The sequence below is a fragment of the Populus euphratica genome, unplaced genomic scaffold (genome assembly GCF_000495115.2).
Source record: "Populus euphratica unplaced genomic scaffold, PopEup_1.0 scaffold30.1, whole genome shotgun sequence".
Taxonomy (NCBI): Eukaryota; Viridiplantae; Streptophyta; class Magnoliopsida; order Malpighiales; family Salicaceae; genus Populus; species Populus euphratica.
The window spans coordinates 729,073-747,629 of NW_011499869.1; the positions used below are offsets into that span (position 1 = coordinate 729,073).

The window sequence follows — 18,557 nt, forward strand, 5'->3', positions numbered from 1 at the left end:
AAACTTATAATTAGCCCTCGAAGCCATGATTTCTTCTAAATTACACAATCGACCCTTGCACTCCTACCAAATTACCACCTCCTCTCCCTGTCGGTGCAACTGGCACGATTTCCTCGCCGGTGCAGGAACCTTTCAATATTTCTGACTCGGCAACTCACACTTACTGTCCTTGAAGTTCGAACTTCAAGCTCGCTCTTCTCACTCATTTGCAAACGATTTGGAAATAAGATGGAAGAGGAGTCTTAGCAATTACAAATCAAAGATTCGAACGGCTCCCTTCTCCCACAGAATTCGCGTCTCAAATCGAATCCAAAAATGTCTCCGCTGTAACTCAATTCAATTCCTTCTCTATATCTCCTCCTTTTCAGAGCTTTCCATCAATACTGTCTTGTTTAGAGCTTATCTATTCACCACTACTATTTTTTGGCTTCAAAGGTGCTCAATGGATGCATTAAGAACTGGAAAGCTTTCGTCGAATGGAATCCGGCTAATGGTGGCCTCTGTTACTTCAAGGTCTCTTTAATGTTTTAGAATTATTTCTATTAGACGAATGTGATTACTTAATTCATTGAAATTTAGGAACGGGTAGGATCATCTACTGTGGAAGCTGTGCTATCTAAAACAGCACCCGTGTTTGACGGTGATATTAGAAGCCATGAAAGGGTAATTTTTTTTTTGCCCATTTTTTTATTAATTGATTGATTATTATTATTATGAATGTAGCTTTGAAGTGCTTCTTCTTACTGGTATGCTGTTTGTGGGTTCAATTACTGTTTTCCACCTTTATTGACTTTTGCAAGCAAAGTATGCGAAACACGGACAATGGTCCTGATTCTTTGTTGCAATCAGGAAGGCATCAGGATGCTGTTACTGATGTAGAGCCCAGTTTGCTTTCTGGCGATGCTCCTCGACAAATTTATATAGCACAGGTTGGAATTTTGCTGTTTCTAGAGGCCGGCCGACTGTTATTTTTCTTGTTTATCGCGTTTGATACTGTGTGATATTGAATTGTTACGATGGTAAAATTTAAATTATGTTTGAATTTTAATTGTCTGTGATTAGGTTCTGATAATGAATCCTGAGGATCGAGAGAGTGTTCAACTTGAAGGTCTTAGGGATGACATTCAAACAATTTGTGCATTTCTTTCTCCACTTAGTTGTTATCTAGTTTGCATCTTTCCGTGGTTCACTATTTGTTTGCTGTTGATTGATTTTGCCTGCCTACATTTTTGGGGACAAAAGAACTAGCTTCTGTCAATTTGTGGATGAATAATGCTCAATCTAGATCAAGCACTCGCTATGATCCGCTGTTTTCTTTTATTTCTTTCTTTGTTTTTGTATATTCTGCACTGTGGAGACTTTCTCTCTTTAGCTGCTAGTTATAGATTCATGGTAATGCTAATAGCCCTTGCAGAATTTTATTATTTGTAAAAAACCTACAAAACTCTTTACTATTTAACTATTTTGTTTAGACAGTTCCCTTTAGCAATTTATTTATTAGTTGAAAAATTGCCATTTTGTTGTACTGTTTCTCTGTTTTTTAGAATCTCAGACTCTCTTTGATTAATTAAAAATGCTTTATCTGTCCTCAAAAGGACTAATCTATTCTATATACTGCTTTTTTGCCTACTGAGTTTGCTGGCTTTGTTCTTTATGTTATGGTATTGGCTTTAAGACTATCCCTATGCATTAGATCTTGCTTATTTTGTATTTCCCTTTTGCTGAAGTATTTCTTTGTTGCAGTTGTTTTATGCCTCCCTTCTGCAAGTCCATTTTTTACCCAAAGCCTGTGATCGGTGAGGCCTCAAACCACATGCATGCCACTTTTTTGTGAGGAACAAGAAGTTAATTTCTGTTCTCTCTTCATTTGGTAAGAGCAGGAAAATGTAATTCGAGTAAGGTTTGCTTAACCACTGCAAACTTTGGAATTGTATATTTTTGTGATTGTTTATCTTTTTTGTTTTGTTTTCTTCTGGCTGGCAGTTCTGTTGCTCTTGAAAACACTGACTTCTCATTATATCTGAGAGCAAAATGCTCCATGGACTATGCTCAGAAGGTTTTTCTTCATGCAGGTGATGCACTTTTCATTCCTGAAGGCTGGTAAGGTTTAAAAATGTAACGATGCTCATGAGAAAGTTCCCTGTACTAGGAAACTTTCTGTAATATGAGAATATAATGCTAACTTGAAAAGCTTCTGATATAGTTCTAGCCTTTATTTAAGTTTGGTATTGACCTTTTCTTTCTATTTTCATAACAAATTACAAGAGATCTGAGATGTGCCGTTTACTTTCTTTCATGACTTTTGTTTTCTGTTGTATCAGGGGTGTATCCATAAAGTTCATTGCTTAGTCATCACAAAAGGTGGTAGAGCTGACTAGAGAGATTGATGAATTCTTGTGGTGGAGGATGAGGAATTAGGAATTACAGTTGAGTTTGGGGAGGAAAACATAAAAATATGAGTTTTGGTGGCTGTTGGTTTGGTGTTGAATTCTGTAAACACTTGCAGGAATTGAGACCTGAAGGCAACATAAAGAAAATGACTCATAACTGAAGGTTACAGAAATAACCTAGGACTTCTGAAACATAGGAAGTAAAACTTAACACGAAACCAACAACTTTCTGATCAAGAAACCTTAAAAAAAAAAATACTCTTCTTTGTTTATGCACAATGTATTACTCCATCATTAAGTCATTAGACCTATTTCTTTGACTCGACTTCACTTTTAGTATTTAGCCAGGTGAGATGACTGTTGTCTCCACAGGTTCCACGAAGTAGATAGCGATGATTTGACCATTCCTGTCAATTTTGGTGGTAGTCCATTTTAATGTCTAATATGTCAGGGCACATGGATGCTTATTATATGCGGAGAATATTAAGAAGGGGCTTTTCATTGTTTCAGTTGTTTCTCCTTTTTGTCTCTTTTTTTTTTTAACTGAGAAATTGTTCAAGTTTGATGTCGGCATCTGCAGTTAAGCTATCACAATTTGGTGATTTTGTTTTCTCTAACGGGTTATATTGGCTCGCCAAATCAATGTATAAATTCAAGATTGACAGACAAAGAAATGGTGTGGCCATCGCCTTGATATGCCAGATGTTGCAAATGTCATTGCTTATTCCAAATTGAGACCTTTCTCTTGTTTTCAGGCACTGCAAAATGTTTTTTCTGTTAGCTTGCTTGCATCATATTTACATGAATTCTTTGCCAATGTGCAGTTCTTTTTGTGAGACTGCCTTGGGTTTGTCATCAGCCACGCCTCTGCAGTGTAAAAACATTGCAGTGGAAAGAGAAGATGTTTCTACAAATTATTAGTCAGAGATTCTGCTCAAGCTTCGAAAAGCTCGAGGGTCACTTACAGATAAAATTGTAAACCTAATTTAATTGTATTTGGATACTTTGTTGAAGCTTTTAGATTTGTTTGTAGACTAAAGGCTTTGAAATCTCAAGTATTATGACTATTGACACTCAAAATATCGTATGCAGAGTCTTCTTACTAAAGAGTACACATTAATGAAAATTTCAAAAGTTAGTTTCATCCAGTAAGTTTGAGTAGTCTACTATACTGTTTCTTTTCCTTCCCGTCTCTTGTTTTGAGCTTCAAGTTTATGGTCAAGCATTTCAACATGTATATTATATTTGAAATCAGGACAGAACCAAGCACTCCCCAAGGCTTCTCCTGGCTCAGAGAAACTGAAGAGGCATACATGTGAGCTGCTCCGTAATGGAGGAAGAGGTCAGTTTTAATAATTACACCATTTGGTTTTCTTTCCCTTTTCAGTTCTTACCCAAAGGAATTCCTAGCTTGTTTCCAGTGTCTTTCTGGATACTGATCTTGATAATGTTGTGCCAGATCATGGTTGTTGTGACTCGAACATGTCATTCAAGAAACAGGGCTTACAAGGGCAGGACCAACAGCAGAAAGTTAAATTGCATGAATTTGAACCATGTTCACTCCAGGCTCTTCATGAACTTGTTTCTTTAGTTCATGACTGTTCGTGTTAACATCACTGACCAAAGTCAATGCATACAATCAACCCCAACAAATGATTCTAATGTTAGCATGAAAGATGAATGCGATGAAACTTTGACAACTAATTTATTTTTCTTGGAGGATAATCCAGTTGCTAAAATTCTTTGGACACTTCATCCGAGAACTCTTCAGAGCATCCTTCTTTCCATGGCGGCAAGTATGCTCTCCCTTGTAAAGCTTCAATAGGTGGATGGGATTTTGATTAATAGTGTAGGAAATTCCCAGCTATCACAAAGATAAGCTCCAATAATACATGTCATATCCCTCTTCCCAGCACAATTTTCCGAGAACCATGGATGCTCTAATACTGCACTTGCTTTCACCAGTGGGAGCGGAGGTACTTGCATGGAAGTTTGATGAAATTGATCAAGAGACAATAGAAGGCGATTGGTCTTTGTCAAATTCATGAAGACTTTTTTTTTTTTTAAAAAAAAAATATTCTTAAAAGGAAAGAAGAACTCGCCTTTAATCTTTGTATTTGCTCTACAATTTGTCATTTTTTATTTCAGGAACAAATTCTACCAAGGCTTTTATGGTGCATTTGATGATCAATTTGCTGCAATGGATGCAGTCCTTAACGGGAAGGAATTATATGCTCACTGGGTGATTGTTTTTTCCTCTTGAATAATTACATACTTTTATGATTTCAATTTGTATGTATTTAGGTACTTATGTTTTGCATGTGACATTTTGCTTTAGGCTCAATGATTTATTTATTACTATAATGGTGAGGAAATAACAGTGTTTGAAAGTGCTAGAGCATCCAACCGAAAAAGCTGAAAGGTAGGAATTGGGATTGCTTCCAAATTCTCCCTCCTAGGACTTCGCTTCCATGACATATAATTCAGTAACGGCCTACGGGCTTAACTTGTGGTCAATCAACTTAACGGTGAAATGCAAGCTACAACCACCCAAAAACTTAATATAGTATGCGGAAAGTCTCATACTATATTTTAAAATTATACCAATATATCAAAAAGCTATTAAAATCACAGCCTCCCCTCTGTTTGACATGTGATTTTCTGAGTTTAGAGCATTCTCTCTTGGGCATTACTGTAATTGGCCCAATCTCAACCAGTATTGTCTTTGAAGTTTAACTGGTCAGACTCTACATCTTCACTAGCTATGTGCCACAGAAATTTCTTTTCCGAGTTGTTATATTCCAGCATGTTACAGATTCAATTTTGATTCTTCACTGGCTTCATGTTACGAAGCCTCTTTCTGCATGATTTTATTGCTCCATGCGAAGATGAAGCTCTTCCTGGTTTGGAACTTGGTGATGGGGTTCACATAGCACACGTGACACATAGGTTAGAAGGTTAACATGCGAACAGATTTTTTTTGCACTTAGCCAGGATCCTTTTTAGATATGATACTAAATAGATTTTGGTGAATGAGCCCAGAAATCCATGTTTCTTACCCGTTTATTGGTATTGGTGAAACAAAAACACTCAAGTTCTTCCCGGAAAAAGTTTGCATGGTGGACTGTTGCTGTGCCATGTTAATATCGCCATGCATGATCATTACACTCACAGTTTACATACTCTGAAGTCTGGATTTTTATTCCTTTTGCACTTTAAAAGCTGTACTGGCTGAATCCAACTCTGGATTCCTACTCTTATTATAGTTTTCTGATCCAGTTCAACTTTGACCACATCGAATTTTCCCCAAATGAGCGTCTTTTTAAAGTTGTTCATGGCCTTTGTTTTATTTTTGGTTCTTTGTATTTTCCTATCTTCATCCGCATCTTCATCTAGACGAACTTTTATTTGTATTAGTTTTGTGGCATCATCATCTTTATCTTTGATTCATACGCAAGTGTCGTAAAGTCTTCCAAGCATGCCTATAGATAAATGAGTACATTCTAAAAGTTTCCTACTCTGCTAAAACAGAATTGGTTGTTAAAGATGAACATTATGTTGATCAGCTTTGATGCATTGGGGACTGATGAGTATAAATTTGACATTTAATTTTCTGGTTGCAGGCATTTGAAAATTCTCTCGATAAATACCCGGGAGTAAACTTTGACGTTCCACCACCAATTTGATAGGCCATGCAGTGATGCAATTTCATGAAAGAATTGGTCCCACCTGCAGTATTAAAAGAGTCGAGCAAAGCATTTCCATAGAAGCAGCTTTCTGTCATAATCGGTACTTTTACATGTGACTCATCCATGCTGTAGAAATATAAATGATTGCTAACTTTGAATAGTGCTGTATATGTCACATCTTTCAATTTGCCACACTATCCCAAGTAATTTGAGTTTGTAGTCTGAATTATGAAACTTCATCCAAAATGGTCTGTCGAGAACGCATAAGCTATTAATATCTGTCGGCATCAATAGCAATATCTTCCCTAAATAACGGCTTTCGTCTTTAAATCAGAGCAACACTGGAGAAAGAGGTACATGTGGAAAATAATCTGACATTATGTATGATTCACCCGGCCAACAAGCATCTCTGCAGTTGACACAAACCAGAAGGAAAGGTCACGTAACCATATAGTTGTTAACAGATAACGCTTGTCTGGTTTCTCACCTTCTGTCAATTTCTTTATTATGAACGTATTGCTGAAATCTTGTCAGCCAAAATTTATGAGGTAAAAGAAAATGAGGTTTCATGGAATGCTGTCAAAGATGCAATTTAAACTGTATTTGAGACCACGGTGGTGTATATGTCATTTACTTTTTCTTAATTCATTACTGATGACACCTATGAGGCGTTGTGTGGAAAAGAGTATGCTGCATGGGGATTTGCAGCAGGAGGATTAAAGAGGAAAAAGCATAGAAAAGAAGGCTTTGGAAATTGCTAGGACTGGGAGGAAGAAAAGAGGGAAAAGGAGGGTTTGTTAAGATGAGGTTCCCTAATGGAAGATGACATATGCAAGGGTGTTAAGAGAGGAAAAGGGTGGAGATAATGGAAGAGAAACTTTTGGCTCGTCTGGTTGTGCGGCAGAGGGATATAAAAAAGATGCAGTCTTTTTTAGCAGGCAAATGGCATGTATAGTATCTTAACCCAGCAACTTACACATATACTTTCTAAAAGCTTGGATATACCATAAAACACCCGCAACCTCTCCTTTTTATTAATCCCTAGGTGTATCCTCCCTCTTCTCCTAGTGAATATACAAAGTTGCGGTAACAAGAATTTGCCCATTACTTTTCTCTGGTTCAGATGCTGCGAGTATATATGCAAATTGAACCTGAGGATATCTACTCGTAACCTGAAAATCTTCAGGATCAACGAAGAACTCTTCATACGCCATCTTTGGGGATAAACAAACCCTAAAATCATGTAAACCATTTTGTACGTGATTCTTCTAGTCATTTCTAGATGTGTATCGTTGGTTGCAAAGATATTGACTTGCAGATTTCACTGTTTTCAGATGGAGACTGGTCTCTAGACATCGCAATTTAATTTGTTAAAGAATGAGATCGACTGGTGGGTCATGGAAACAAAGTTGAGATAAATCATTGGAATCTTAATAATATTGGTTAAGTTGCCAACCAAAGCATGGGGACATGCACAAAATTTGATAAAGGATGTAGGGAGGTCATCAAGGAAAAGAAGACTCAGAGAATTGTAATTCAAAGTTGTATTGAGCATCTTTTTCATAACCGTTGACAATACTCTCTTCTCCTCTCCTCTCTCCTTTTCCTTTTGGTTTAGTGCCACTATGTCCCGGACCACCACCACACTCGCACAAATACACATACAGCATCAACTTAGTAGCCTTTTTACTCACGCTTATAACAGGTTTTACAGCCATCTATACCATCTTTAGAAAAGGCTACAATTCTTTGATATCATCAAAAAAATTTCCCCGTAGTACCATAAAGTGATGGTAGACGAAAAAGAAATTCTTGGAAATTGCTAATATCTCTTGAATCCTTAACAGGGATTTGATTGGAGAGGGTAAACAAAAAGGTGGAATTGCCAGAAATTTCTAAACCTATGCCCCAACTGCTTATGCTACGGTATCATCAAGGTTTCCCATCTTAGCATAGTTTATGTGCTTAAAGGGTAAATAATGACTCATTCGAAAAAAACCATCGGCTCCCTTCTTCCGAGGCAGGGAGAGCTATATTTTAATTTTCCGGAGCCCATTAATTGCTTGATGAGATCGGCTCACCCACTTATAGATTCGGTCTGTGTGAATGTGTTGACAATATGATAGATAGCTTTTCCGAGCTCAATCACTTCCTAATCCATTCGAGGACATCTCATCCAGAAAAAGAAAAAAAAAAAGACTGATCGGACGGATTTTCCACTATTTAGTCACACAAACGTACCTAGGTTCTGTTGAATCGGTCCTATCGAAGAAGACTTTAAGTCCCTTTCGGTAAGCTGTCGAATTTGAAATTCTTTCTTTTAAATTAACAGTGTCATTTGGACAAAAGCTGGACAGACATGCTAAAGAAGTACAGAGGCAAACTTCTCACTCGGTGTGTGAACAGTGGCGAAGCCAGGCAGTCACGAAGAAAAGCGGGGAAATTGCCCCTGATTAAATTTTGTCCTGTATACCGTTTGCATAATAAAGGTTCAGAATAGTCATTGTATTGATTATTTTGAAACCGTATCTTTCACACACAATAAGAGCTAAAATATGAAAAATAATTCAATATTTATAGGCAACGGTTAGTTAATGGCGGATATAATACTTATTTATTTATTTGGGTCTAAAATCAATACATTTAATTTGAGATGTTTTGATATTCAATATGGTGTGTATTATGTTGATTTTTATCATAGACAATAAAATAAATAACCTTTAATTTTTATGAAAAATATTTAATTAAGAAAACATTTGATAACGTGGCACAAATCTTGTTTTTAAAATTTTTAATTTTTTTATTAAAAATTAATTAATTAATTTATTTTGATTTATTGATCTAAAAATATAATTTAAAAAATTATTTTTAATATATTTTAGTATAAAAAAATACTTTAAAAAATAACCACAATTATATTATCAATCTTGTGCTTAGTATCTTGTAAAAAATTATATTAAAAAATATATATCAATTAATATCTCCAACCAGATTTTCGCATGAAAAATAACCTTATGTTAACACATCAAAAGCCAAAACCCTCTTTCCCATCCACAATATAAAAGAAAACTCCATGTCCATTTCTAAGAGGAACACAAGCCTCAATGAAAATTATCTTGCTAAGGAAATTAATTAGCTAGCCTTACATGCTACTATTGCTTTGTTTATTCATTCCATTGGATTAGATCTCCAACAAGAGGGAATTGCCCAAATCTTGATAGAAGTAGCAAATTGCCTTTTTTTAAGGTAATAGATAAGTAACGAAAATGCCATTAATTAAGCATTTGCATTGCTGTCGAACAATACAACTAACATGAATTGAAGGGCTTTTTTCTTTTTCCAGAATAAATCAAAGGGATTATTGCCAAGAAACACAAAGGAGACATCTTAAGAACATGATAATGGGCTATCACTGTTGATTGAGTTGTAGAGAAGGAAACACTCGTGATCAATATCAAGTGTACAAGGCATGGCCCTCCACTGACATGCATGCTTACCTCATTTGGTACTCGCTTATCTTCCCTTCACAGTATAACTGTACCCCTCCATAATAATCATATCCCACGACATATCTCATCCTTTAATTCTCAAACGCTTCCACTCTTCACGCATTATTTTTGGTGGCCATTTCCTTAAAGATGGAGGGCGTTGTCCTAATCCTAATCCTTTGCATGTAGACAGCGTCGTATTCCTGTCACCTGGAGCGTGTAAGTATGCTGTAATCAATGCACTTTGAAGTTAACGGAGAGAAAACCTAAGTGATTGCCAGAGTAATATTGCTGTTTCGAAATCTGATCATGTGCACGAACGACATTGCACTCAGTCTCAGCATTTCTTCCAATTCTAAATGTGGGTTCTCTATTAATATACATAACGAACATCCACTGATGGCGCCATGATCAAGATCATCAAACCTGGAACCAATTTAAGCACGTAAATTGTAATTTGAAACATGTGGGATTGACACTTGATCGATACTTGGATCGATGATTAAAGTTAACATGAAAGGGATAGGGGGCATAAAGATTTGAACAAAAAAAAAGATTTACTTTTTGTTCATAATAAGATAATAACGGTAGCAAATTAGGGCCAATGAGGTCCCTGAGGGTTGTCTTTTATGCCCACCTTGCATAAACAGCAAAAAAGGGACAGTGAAAAAGAAGAAGTTCTTAGCTCAAAACCAAACCCTTCCCAATTCTAATGCAAACACAAACATGTAGTTCATGTGATCTTCTTGTATAGCTGTCTAGCTAGATAAAGATGGGATATGTTCTCAAGGAAATGATGTCTAGAAATAGTGCCCATAAAACCAAATTCCATGGAGAAATTATTACTATATTCTGCATGTGACATAACTTTTCCGCAACAAAATTACAAGGCAGCCACCATCGTCACCTAGTAATTAAGGCCAATCCTCTTGATTACCATATCTAAATCTATCATTCAAAAGAAGGTGGAAAAAAGTTAAAAATGAAAGCCAGGATGAGAAATTGCTGATAGCAGTCTTAAAGTAAAGAGAGATAACCCAAAAAAAAAAAGATCTGGCATGAAGCTGCATGGAAGATGAGGTTGATGATGGCATAAGAAAGGTTCTTGATTTTCTTCAAAAACCTCCATTAAATTCTTGCGGCACAGAAGACATGGGGCACTTCGGCCATTTTGAAGGGAATGAATGGAATCACCATTTTACCCTTTCCTTTTTGGGCTTCCCTAGCAATCACCCCACGCTTCAGAGGCAGAAGGCTGAGCGAATCCAAAACCACCGTGGGGCTTCAGCAGCGAGTGGTCTCTCTCGTTGTATTGCTGCTGGTGGAACCCTACACCCCCTGTATAGGTTAGAATTTCCCTCACATTCATGCTAACGTTAACACTCCCACCACTCCCATTCGCATTGCTAGCAGCATGGCCATGATGATCCCCACACTCAGGCGCAGTCAGACCCAGAAAGTCTCTTGTCAGGCGATCACTCTTCTGCCACGTGGCAAGGCTGTTAAGGTTGTAACTGGGACCCTGAGAGACGTGACTCACCGAGTCAACATGAACCTGACCCGCTGATCCCAACTCGCCCATGTCCAGCTGGGTCATGTGACTGTGACCCACTGAGGTCTGAGTGGCACCCACACTGGCAGCCTTTTGAAGGAGTGCAGTGGCTGACAAGTGGTGTGATGGTGCTTGTGACGTGGCAGCATTCGACAGGCTTTGGAAGGTTGGGGCTAACAAACCCTTGTGGCTAGGCATTGCTAGTGGTGGTTCTTGGAGAAGTGAAGCGGAGATTTGAAAATGGCCGGTAGTTTCCGGCTTGATGTGAACTGGGTTTTGGGGGTTATTACTGCAAGGGTTCTGATGGTGAGGTGGGTCCCAAGGAGAAGTGAAGGAGATTTGGTGGTGAGCTGGGGTAGAAAAGAGAGAATGAGGGTGGTGGGTTTGAAGTGGGTTTTGAAGGAGGAGAGCGTGGGCATTTGGATTTTGGGAGATAATTAGCTGGTGAGCTGAGAGTCTTGCACTTTCTTCAGCTAACGCGTCACAAAATGCCCTGTGGGTTATGAAGCTATCCTTCCTGTAGTTTCGACAATGCATGCACATAAAGTGATCATCAGTACTGAACAATATCCCAAACCAAAATAATAAATTTAGTTTGGTGATTAACAAATAATGATTAAAATTTGATTTACTAGTGATGATGAGGAGTTCAAATCTTAACACCGTTCATATGTTCATATCATGATTTTCTACATTTGGAAGAAAGATAAGAAAAAAGATACAGTACTATTAAGAAAAAAAGAAAAGAAAAGAATCCTGAACAGCAAGAGAGAAAGCATATGCTTGGTAATAGTTAATTCAATGCTTAATTATCATCTTTATTTATAAAAAAACACATGACCAAAAAAACGAGAAATGGGATCAAGAAGAAAAGGTAAATGGAGAAGACCGTCTTAAGGATAAATGTCTCTCTCTTCGCTTGACTTAATCTTAAATTGTTGTATTTCAAAGGTGAGAGACCACAAGGCCGTGCATGCGGATTGGATAGACACGTGATTGTTATAAAGCTAGAGCAAACACTAAAGTAAAACTATCTTTTTTGGTCAAAACTAAAGTGTAGAGAGAGAAAGACAGATTCATCAGAATTGATTGGTGTTTATGGATTATGCATGCAGAAATAGTCATGGATGGTAAAAAGGATCAAAATTTCAAGAAATTGGTGAACAACGATAACATGAAAGGCTTTTGAAAGTCGAGAGCTGCATGTAACAAAGATATGAAATTGACACCCCAAAATCTGCAATGCAGATGAAAGAAGATGAAAGCACATTAGGGTATCAGATTTTCTTGCAGATTTATCAGTTTTGGTCATGGTGGAAGGTCACAGTACCGTTGCAGTATTTTCTGCAAGTAAATCATGGCATTCTTCAAGGGAAAGAATTACTCAACCATGAAAATCCCCCCCAAAAGCAAATTAAGAGCTTTCCTTTCACTTTTTTCTTGGACAAGAACAAATATTCATCATTGTTTTTGAGACTTCAGTCCCCCCCCGTCATAAAGTACCAAATGAAGTAATCACGGTGAAAAAGCACGTCAAACCCTTCGAGGGAAATGCAATATAGCATTGATCAAACGTTGTTTAATATTATGGATGGCGATGTATATCAAAACAGGTAACAATGGTGCTCCTTCAGAGCACAGAATCCCCAACCAGGAATATAACAATACAATTATGATTCATGCATTTGAATGCAGGAGACAGGAAAAAAATCACTTAGCTAACTCATCTTGAATTAAGACACAAAAAAATATATAAAACAAAAGATTAAGTTGATTGTTCTCCCATAATTCCTTATTAGTGTCTTGTTTGTTGTTTTCAAAATTTGAAATTGGCAGGTCCAGATTTCAGAGGCACTGCTATGTTAGCAGTAACAGGCACTTGTATTAATGGTGTCCACTTCTAGGATACCTGCCAGTGCATATAAGCTCCTGATATATTCCATGCAGAACTTGCCACTCTAGTATAAAAACAAACCACTGAAACAGAACAGACTGAAACAAAATACAAAGATCATCCTGAAGACATGAGATGAGACTTCCCACTTCAAACAAAAGATAAAAAAAATTGCTATGAATCCCAATATAGTAAAAAACAATGCATAACTGTAAAACATCAAAAATTAATAAAGAAGGGAACATTGGGACTCTGAGATGAACAGAAATGTAGAAAGACCAAAAAACTATATTCAATTTGAAACCCCTCAAGGTAAAAATGTTAGGGAAAAAAGGAGAGCAAAAATTGACCTGGAGAAAAGGGTTCCACAGTCACATCTGTACTCTCTTGTTCCACAGGTTTTAGAATGAGCCTTCCAATCTGATTGAACAGCATAGATCTTTGAGCATTTTTCACACTTCCACTTCTTCTCCCCATGTTTCCTGCAATAATGTTTCTTGATACCTGTAAGGTCACCCAAAGCCCTTGAAGGATGATGGTGAACACACGTAGGCTCGGGGCAAACATAAGCTTTCTTTTTAATTTCTTTGCTGTTTCTTTGCTTCAGCTTCCAAGGAAGGTTATGACCCCTCCTATGAAGCTGAAGATTCTGATCCCTCTGAAACCCCTTGTTGCAGATCTCACACACAAATCTATTGGTGGTCAATAAGGTCTTTGGAGATAATGCTATCACTTCAGCGTCTGGGTCTGCAAGACCATATATAATGAAACCGTTGCGTGTATTTATGGTATTAGCTTGTCTAAAATAGTTTAACACGGTATTGAAGAGAGTATAGGGAAAACCTACCTGGGTTTCCTGGTAAGTTTCTCTTCTTCTTGATGGTCCTTTGTTGCTGCTGCTGCTGCTGCAGAGGAGAGATGGTTGAAGCAAGTTGATTTAAGCTACCAAAATCTTGAATTCTTGTGCCAGAAGATACACTAGCTTCTTCAGACAAAGAAGTTGAATTGGACATGGCTGCAGGGAACATGTCTGTGAGGAAGAAAACTCCAACAAAGAAAAACCAAGAAATGATACCCCCCCTTTGTTTTGTTTGATATATTTCTTGCTAGCTACTTTTATTTGAAGTAGCTTCTGTTCAAGTGTCCACTTTTCACTCTTGAAGAAACAACAAGATGTAAGAACAAGAGCAGAAATAGAGAATCCCTAGCTTTGGACACAACTAAACTAAACAAAGCTTTATTGATAAACAGGTGGCAGTGAACTATAGACACAGAAAGGCATCATTCATTGGGTAGCAAAACCAAAATCTCGTGAAGAGATGATGATCATGATGGGTTATTCTCCAAGTCGCTATCTAGCCATGGATTGTTTCTCTGAGCAAATCTGCAACCCAATTCAGATGTATGTCTTTCCAATCTTTCTTTAACAACCTCTCTCTCTCCCTCTCAAAAATCATCAACTAATAAGCTAGATAAGAGAGGGCTCACCATGCAATCAAACATAGAAAGACCGGACAATAAGTTGGTTTTTCCTTAAAAACCTTTCACTGCCCAATAACTCTCTCCTTTCTGTCTATTTATGTCTATATAAAGGAGAGAAGGGAAAAATAATAGAAATAGAAATAATCAGTCTACAGGAGGTGATGATTACAATGGCAGACCAAGGATGGGGTTGGCAAATTAGAAAAAATACAAAAAAAATATATACGAAGAAAAAGATAGAGAGAGAGAGAGAAAAGGCAACTGTACGCAGAGGAGAGAGATAAGCAAAGGCCAAGGAAGAAAATCCAGACCCACTTGATTCATAATCAAACGTTGTTCTTTCTTTATTTTTACTCTCTCTTTGCTTATAAGTATTTCTTCAATAATTTTTCTTTTGAAGGATGACGTTGTCACTTTCTGTCTTTTCCTTTGTTCCTGTTATAAAACACCCAAACCCTAAAAGGGCCTTGATTTAAATGGAATGATATATATTAAAAGGATGGATGGCTTAGAAGAATGAGAAGCTTAAAAAGCTTTGAGGATGGTAAAGGCATGCAAGGAGCTAGAGCTATAGATGGATAGGACTTATCTTCTTAACCTTTTCTCTTTACCCCACAGCTACCATCACTGGGTTATTGACTGACTCGCCAAGCTTATAGTACACCTTGTCTAAACCATGCATTAAGTAAATTTGAGGGTTTGATTTACTATATTTCCAATCGAACTATTGCTATGGACTATTATTACTCCATTTTTTCAAGTTTCGTTTTCTTTCAGATACTCTGATCTTTTATCCCTTTTCATGCCGTTGTAATTCTTAGAGATGACTAGTTTAAGATATATAAAAACATTTTTGGGTCGTCTTACTCAACAATTTAGTTTACGTAATATTTAATTATTTTGTTGATTTGATTTATGAAAATAGTCTTACTCCATTATACTATAAATAAGATGTAATCCAATCTTACATTATTAAAGGAAACTTTCAAGTGTGTGTGTGTGTAATCGTTAGATCAAATTTGTGTGTACGATTGAATGGTTCTTGGTAAAAAATTCGAACCCTAATATCCATATTTATCTTTTAATTAAAATCAATTTTTTTATTTGTTGATTTAGGTTAATTAAACCCGACCACAATAAATACAATACGTGATCTTTCTAGGGTTTTGGCCTAATTTTTTTACTACACGAGTTTTTTCCTAGAAGGTTAAATTAAGTAATAGCCGTTTATTTTAGATAGGTAAAAAGGAAAACGGTCTGAGTTTTAATATATACAATTCGGAGGAGATCACCATTTGATTAGTTTTTAGAGAAATTAATCAATCTTTAAAGCCTTACGAGTATACAGAGAAAACATTATATATATATTATCATATTGCAATCGATCGAGTTTGTGGAATTTTAATTAATTGATTTCTTGTTTTTCATTATTTTGTTGAGGGTTTTTCTCCCTTTATGTCCCTCTTTCTTTTGTAACTATTATTCCCTCACATCCTAGTATACAGTGAAAGTGCTCAAGTGGAGATTGATTTGGAAGGTCTCTCTCTTCTTCTTCTTTATTTCTTCCCCTTTGAACTTTTTCTTATTCCAAACCCAAATCTAAAGCCATGAAGAAATATAGCATATATTGACCCTTTTATCCCCTTCACAATACAGTTTCTCCTGAACTTCCACAAAAAGAGTGGCCATAAACGTCTTTGTGCGATTAGAGGGATATTCCCCTCCCTTTAGAGGTCATGCGTGGCCTAAACATGGAAGTTCATGGGCGCGGCAACCATGCAAAATATATCCAGATAACCCTTTAGTCGTGTGAGATACATAGGACCCATCTATAATTTGAACTTTCCGAAAAAATTATACTTCACATATAATATTGCACAGCGTAGCGTTGAGCCGTTAAGCAAATCCTTTGGAATCCTATGTGTTTTCTTTTGATCTACAATTCTTTCTTTTTTTTTAATCAATTTGGCTTTAGGGTGAGATTCAATTTTCTTTTATCTTTTGGGATAAGATGAGATTTATTCTTCATTGATTCACCTTTAAGCCAAAAAAGCTACAGGATGATGCAGTCTAGACACAATACATGGCTAAATTACAAAGAAAGCTATAAGAAATTGGCTAGCTAAACTATAAGATCAAAATAGCTAGCCAGCCTTTACATAGACAGACACCATCTTGGACATTTGCAAGAAATACTCCCAGAGACTGAACGAGTGAGGCCGTCACAAGTCATCCATAACAGATATATAATATATTGCAAATTGTTACTAATATAGCCAGTCATTTGTGGACAATTAAAAGTGGAATTAGGTCGAGTCTCTGTACTTACCAAACTCCAGGTCAATTGAAGAATATACGCCTCATATTATTTATATAGTAGCGAATCGGAGGCACTAAAGCTAATTTGTCTTCGAATGCAGAAAATTCTTGCTTTTTTAATTCTGGAATAATTGAATATATATATATATATATATAATCCCAGTTGTGTTAGAATTTTCTTGCTCCACGTTGTGGCAACTGATGCTGGAAGGAATCCCAGAATTTAGTGAAACCGTGTCTTCGATAGGAGTAAGGTGGTCAGCTATCTATTGGTGTGACATTTCTCCTACCATTTCTCAACACAAATCTCAATTCTATCTTTTTGATACTCGTCTAGCTATAAATATTTCAACATGTAGTGGTAGAAATACTACACTAGATTAGCTGTCACCTACAGCAAGACACAAAAGCCAATTAGCTTTATATATTAATTAAGACTTAATTAGACATCTAGAGTTTGAGTTGAACCCAGATTTTCCACGATCAGTAGATATGTATATGAGGTAGGAAATGATGACCTTTTCAAGAATATTATAATTAATAATTCACATCAAGTTATGATGCTCATCCAGTTGTAGTCTTTCATGTTACTTCTTGTAAAATATCTCATAAGAATTTGAGTTTCTTATCCTTTGTGCATGCAGAGAGGCGCATATTGATCAGTGGGAAAGAAGAATAGCCCTTTTGTGGGCCATTCCTTTTCTTCACGGGTTCTTCTATTGCCAGATTCTCTCATGCAGGTTTACCTTTCCTTTCTCCCAAGGGCACAATGAAAGGCATAATTGCATTAGCGCATCAATAGATGGATGTATTGGCAATGTCCTCCCTCAAGATCTTATTGTCACTTCCCTCCTGCTTGTCGCCTTGTTGTCAAGAGTACTAACTACATCACGCACCCATTAATTGTGTATTGAAACTAAAGGCAAAGCTTAGCACAGAATGCCAGCTTTATCGTGTTTTTGCCCTAAATTTGACTCTTTACATCATCAAAACTGAAGCACAAATATTCACAACCAAGCTCCACCAAACCCTAAACCATGTCAATCCATTAATGAAAGCGTCATTTGCTTTCCTTTTGTATGGTTTCTATTTTCCGTATCTGTTTTCAATTTTTTGTGGGAAAGAAAAACAAAACCAGCAATCGCCATCACAGTTTTTTGAAAACCAATTTGTTTTTTTTTACATCAAGAAAAGAAGAAAAGAGACGATGCTAAACATAACAAAAGGCAGCTTCGGCTTATATATAGAGCTTGCCAATTCAAGGTCTGGGCCGGGGTCAAGAAGGGCACCATTTTAGCCACCTATACGGGTCAAATAGCCTAGGCACCATGCAAAATATTGATGTCATTATTAAATTCGAGGAGACTTGAAGCTGCAAATTAAGCAAGATGCATGTCTCAACAACTAGTCAACAACCCTACTCTAAAACCTCATTTGATCGAAAGAAACTCTCCTCCCTTGAGCCCTGCCTGCAAACCATTACGTCTCCAGATGGTCTATCATGCATGTGACTCAACCCTTCAACCTCGTATCTCTTAATTACTTAATTCCATTATTATTTTTTTAAAAAAAAACCCTTTAATTCACAGTCAAACATTCATCATAAACGAGGACATAAATCTGAATACACAATGTTTGTTCTTGTCAAAGATTTAAGGGTGATACGCAATTTTCAGACAGACAGAATCAGGAAACCCCCAAGTCATTACATTATCACCCCACCCCCCCCCATACCGAAAATTC

The 18,557-nt window shown here is 36.8% G+C and overlaps 2 protein-coding genes across 2 annotated transcripts; one reads left to right on the plus strand and one right to left on the minus strand.

Annotated features, from left to right (window-relative positions):
• Positions 1 to 227: 227 nt before the first annotated feature.
• LOC105126806 (uncharacterized) lies at positions 228 to 6,313 on the plus strand. Its single transcript, XM_011027794.1, has 10 exons — positions 228 to 317; positions 436 to 513; positions 590 to 663; positions 854 to 929; positions 1,744 to 1,796; positions 1,984 to 2,072; positions 3,646 to 3,732; positions 4,356 to 4,419; positions 4,539 to 4,632; positions 6,014 to 6,313. Exons 3-10 carry the CDS (start codon positions 656 to 658, stop codon positions 6,074 to 6,076), a joined length of 534 nt encoding a protein of 177 aa, XP_011026096.1. The 5' UTR covers positions 228 to 317; positions 436 to 513; positions 590 to 655; the 3' UTR covers positions 6,077 to 6,313.
• A 4,061-nt stretch (positions 6,314 to 10,374) lies between these two features.
• LOC105126807 (zinc finger protein NUTCRACKER-like) lies at positions 10,375 to 14,871 on the minus strand. Its single transcript, XM_011027796.1, has 3 exons — positions 13,861 to 14,871; positions 13,364 to 13,760; positions 10,375 to 11,636 (listed from the first exon to the last, which is right to left on the minus strand). The coding sequence occupies exons 1-3, from the start codon at positions 14,039 to 14,041 to the stop codon at positions 10,790 to 10,792; spliced, it is 1,425 nt and encodes a 474-aa protein (XP_011026098.1). The 5' UTR covers positions 14,042 to 14,871; the 3' UTR covers positions 10,375 to 10,789.
• Positions 14,872 to 18,557: the final 3,686 nt, after the last annotated feature.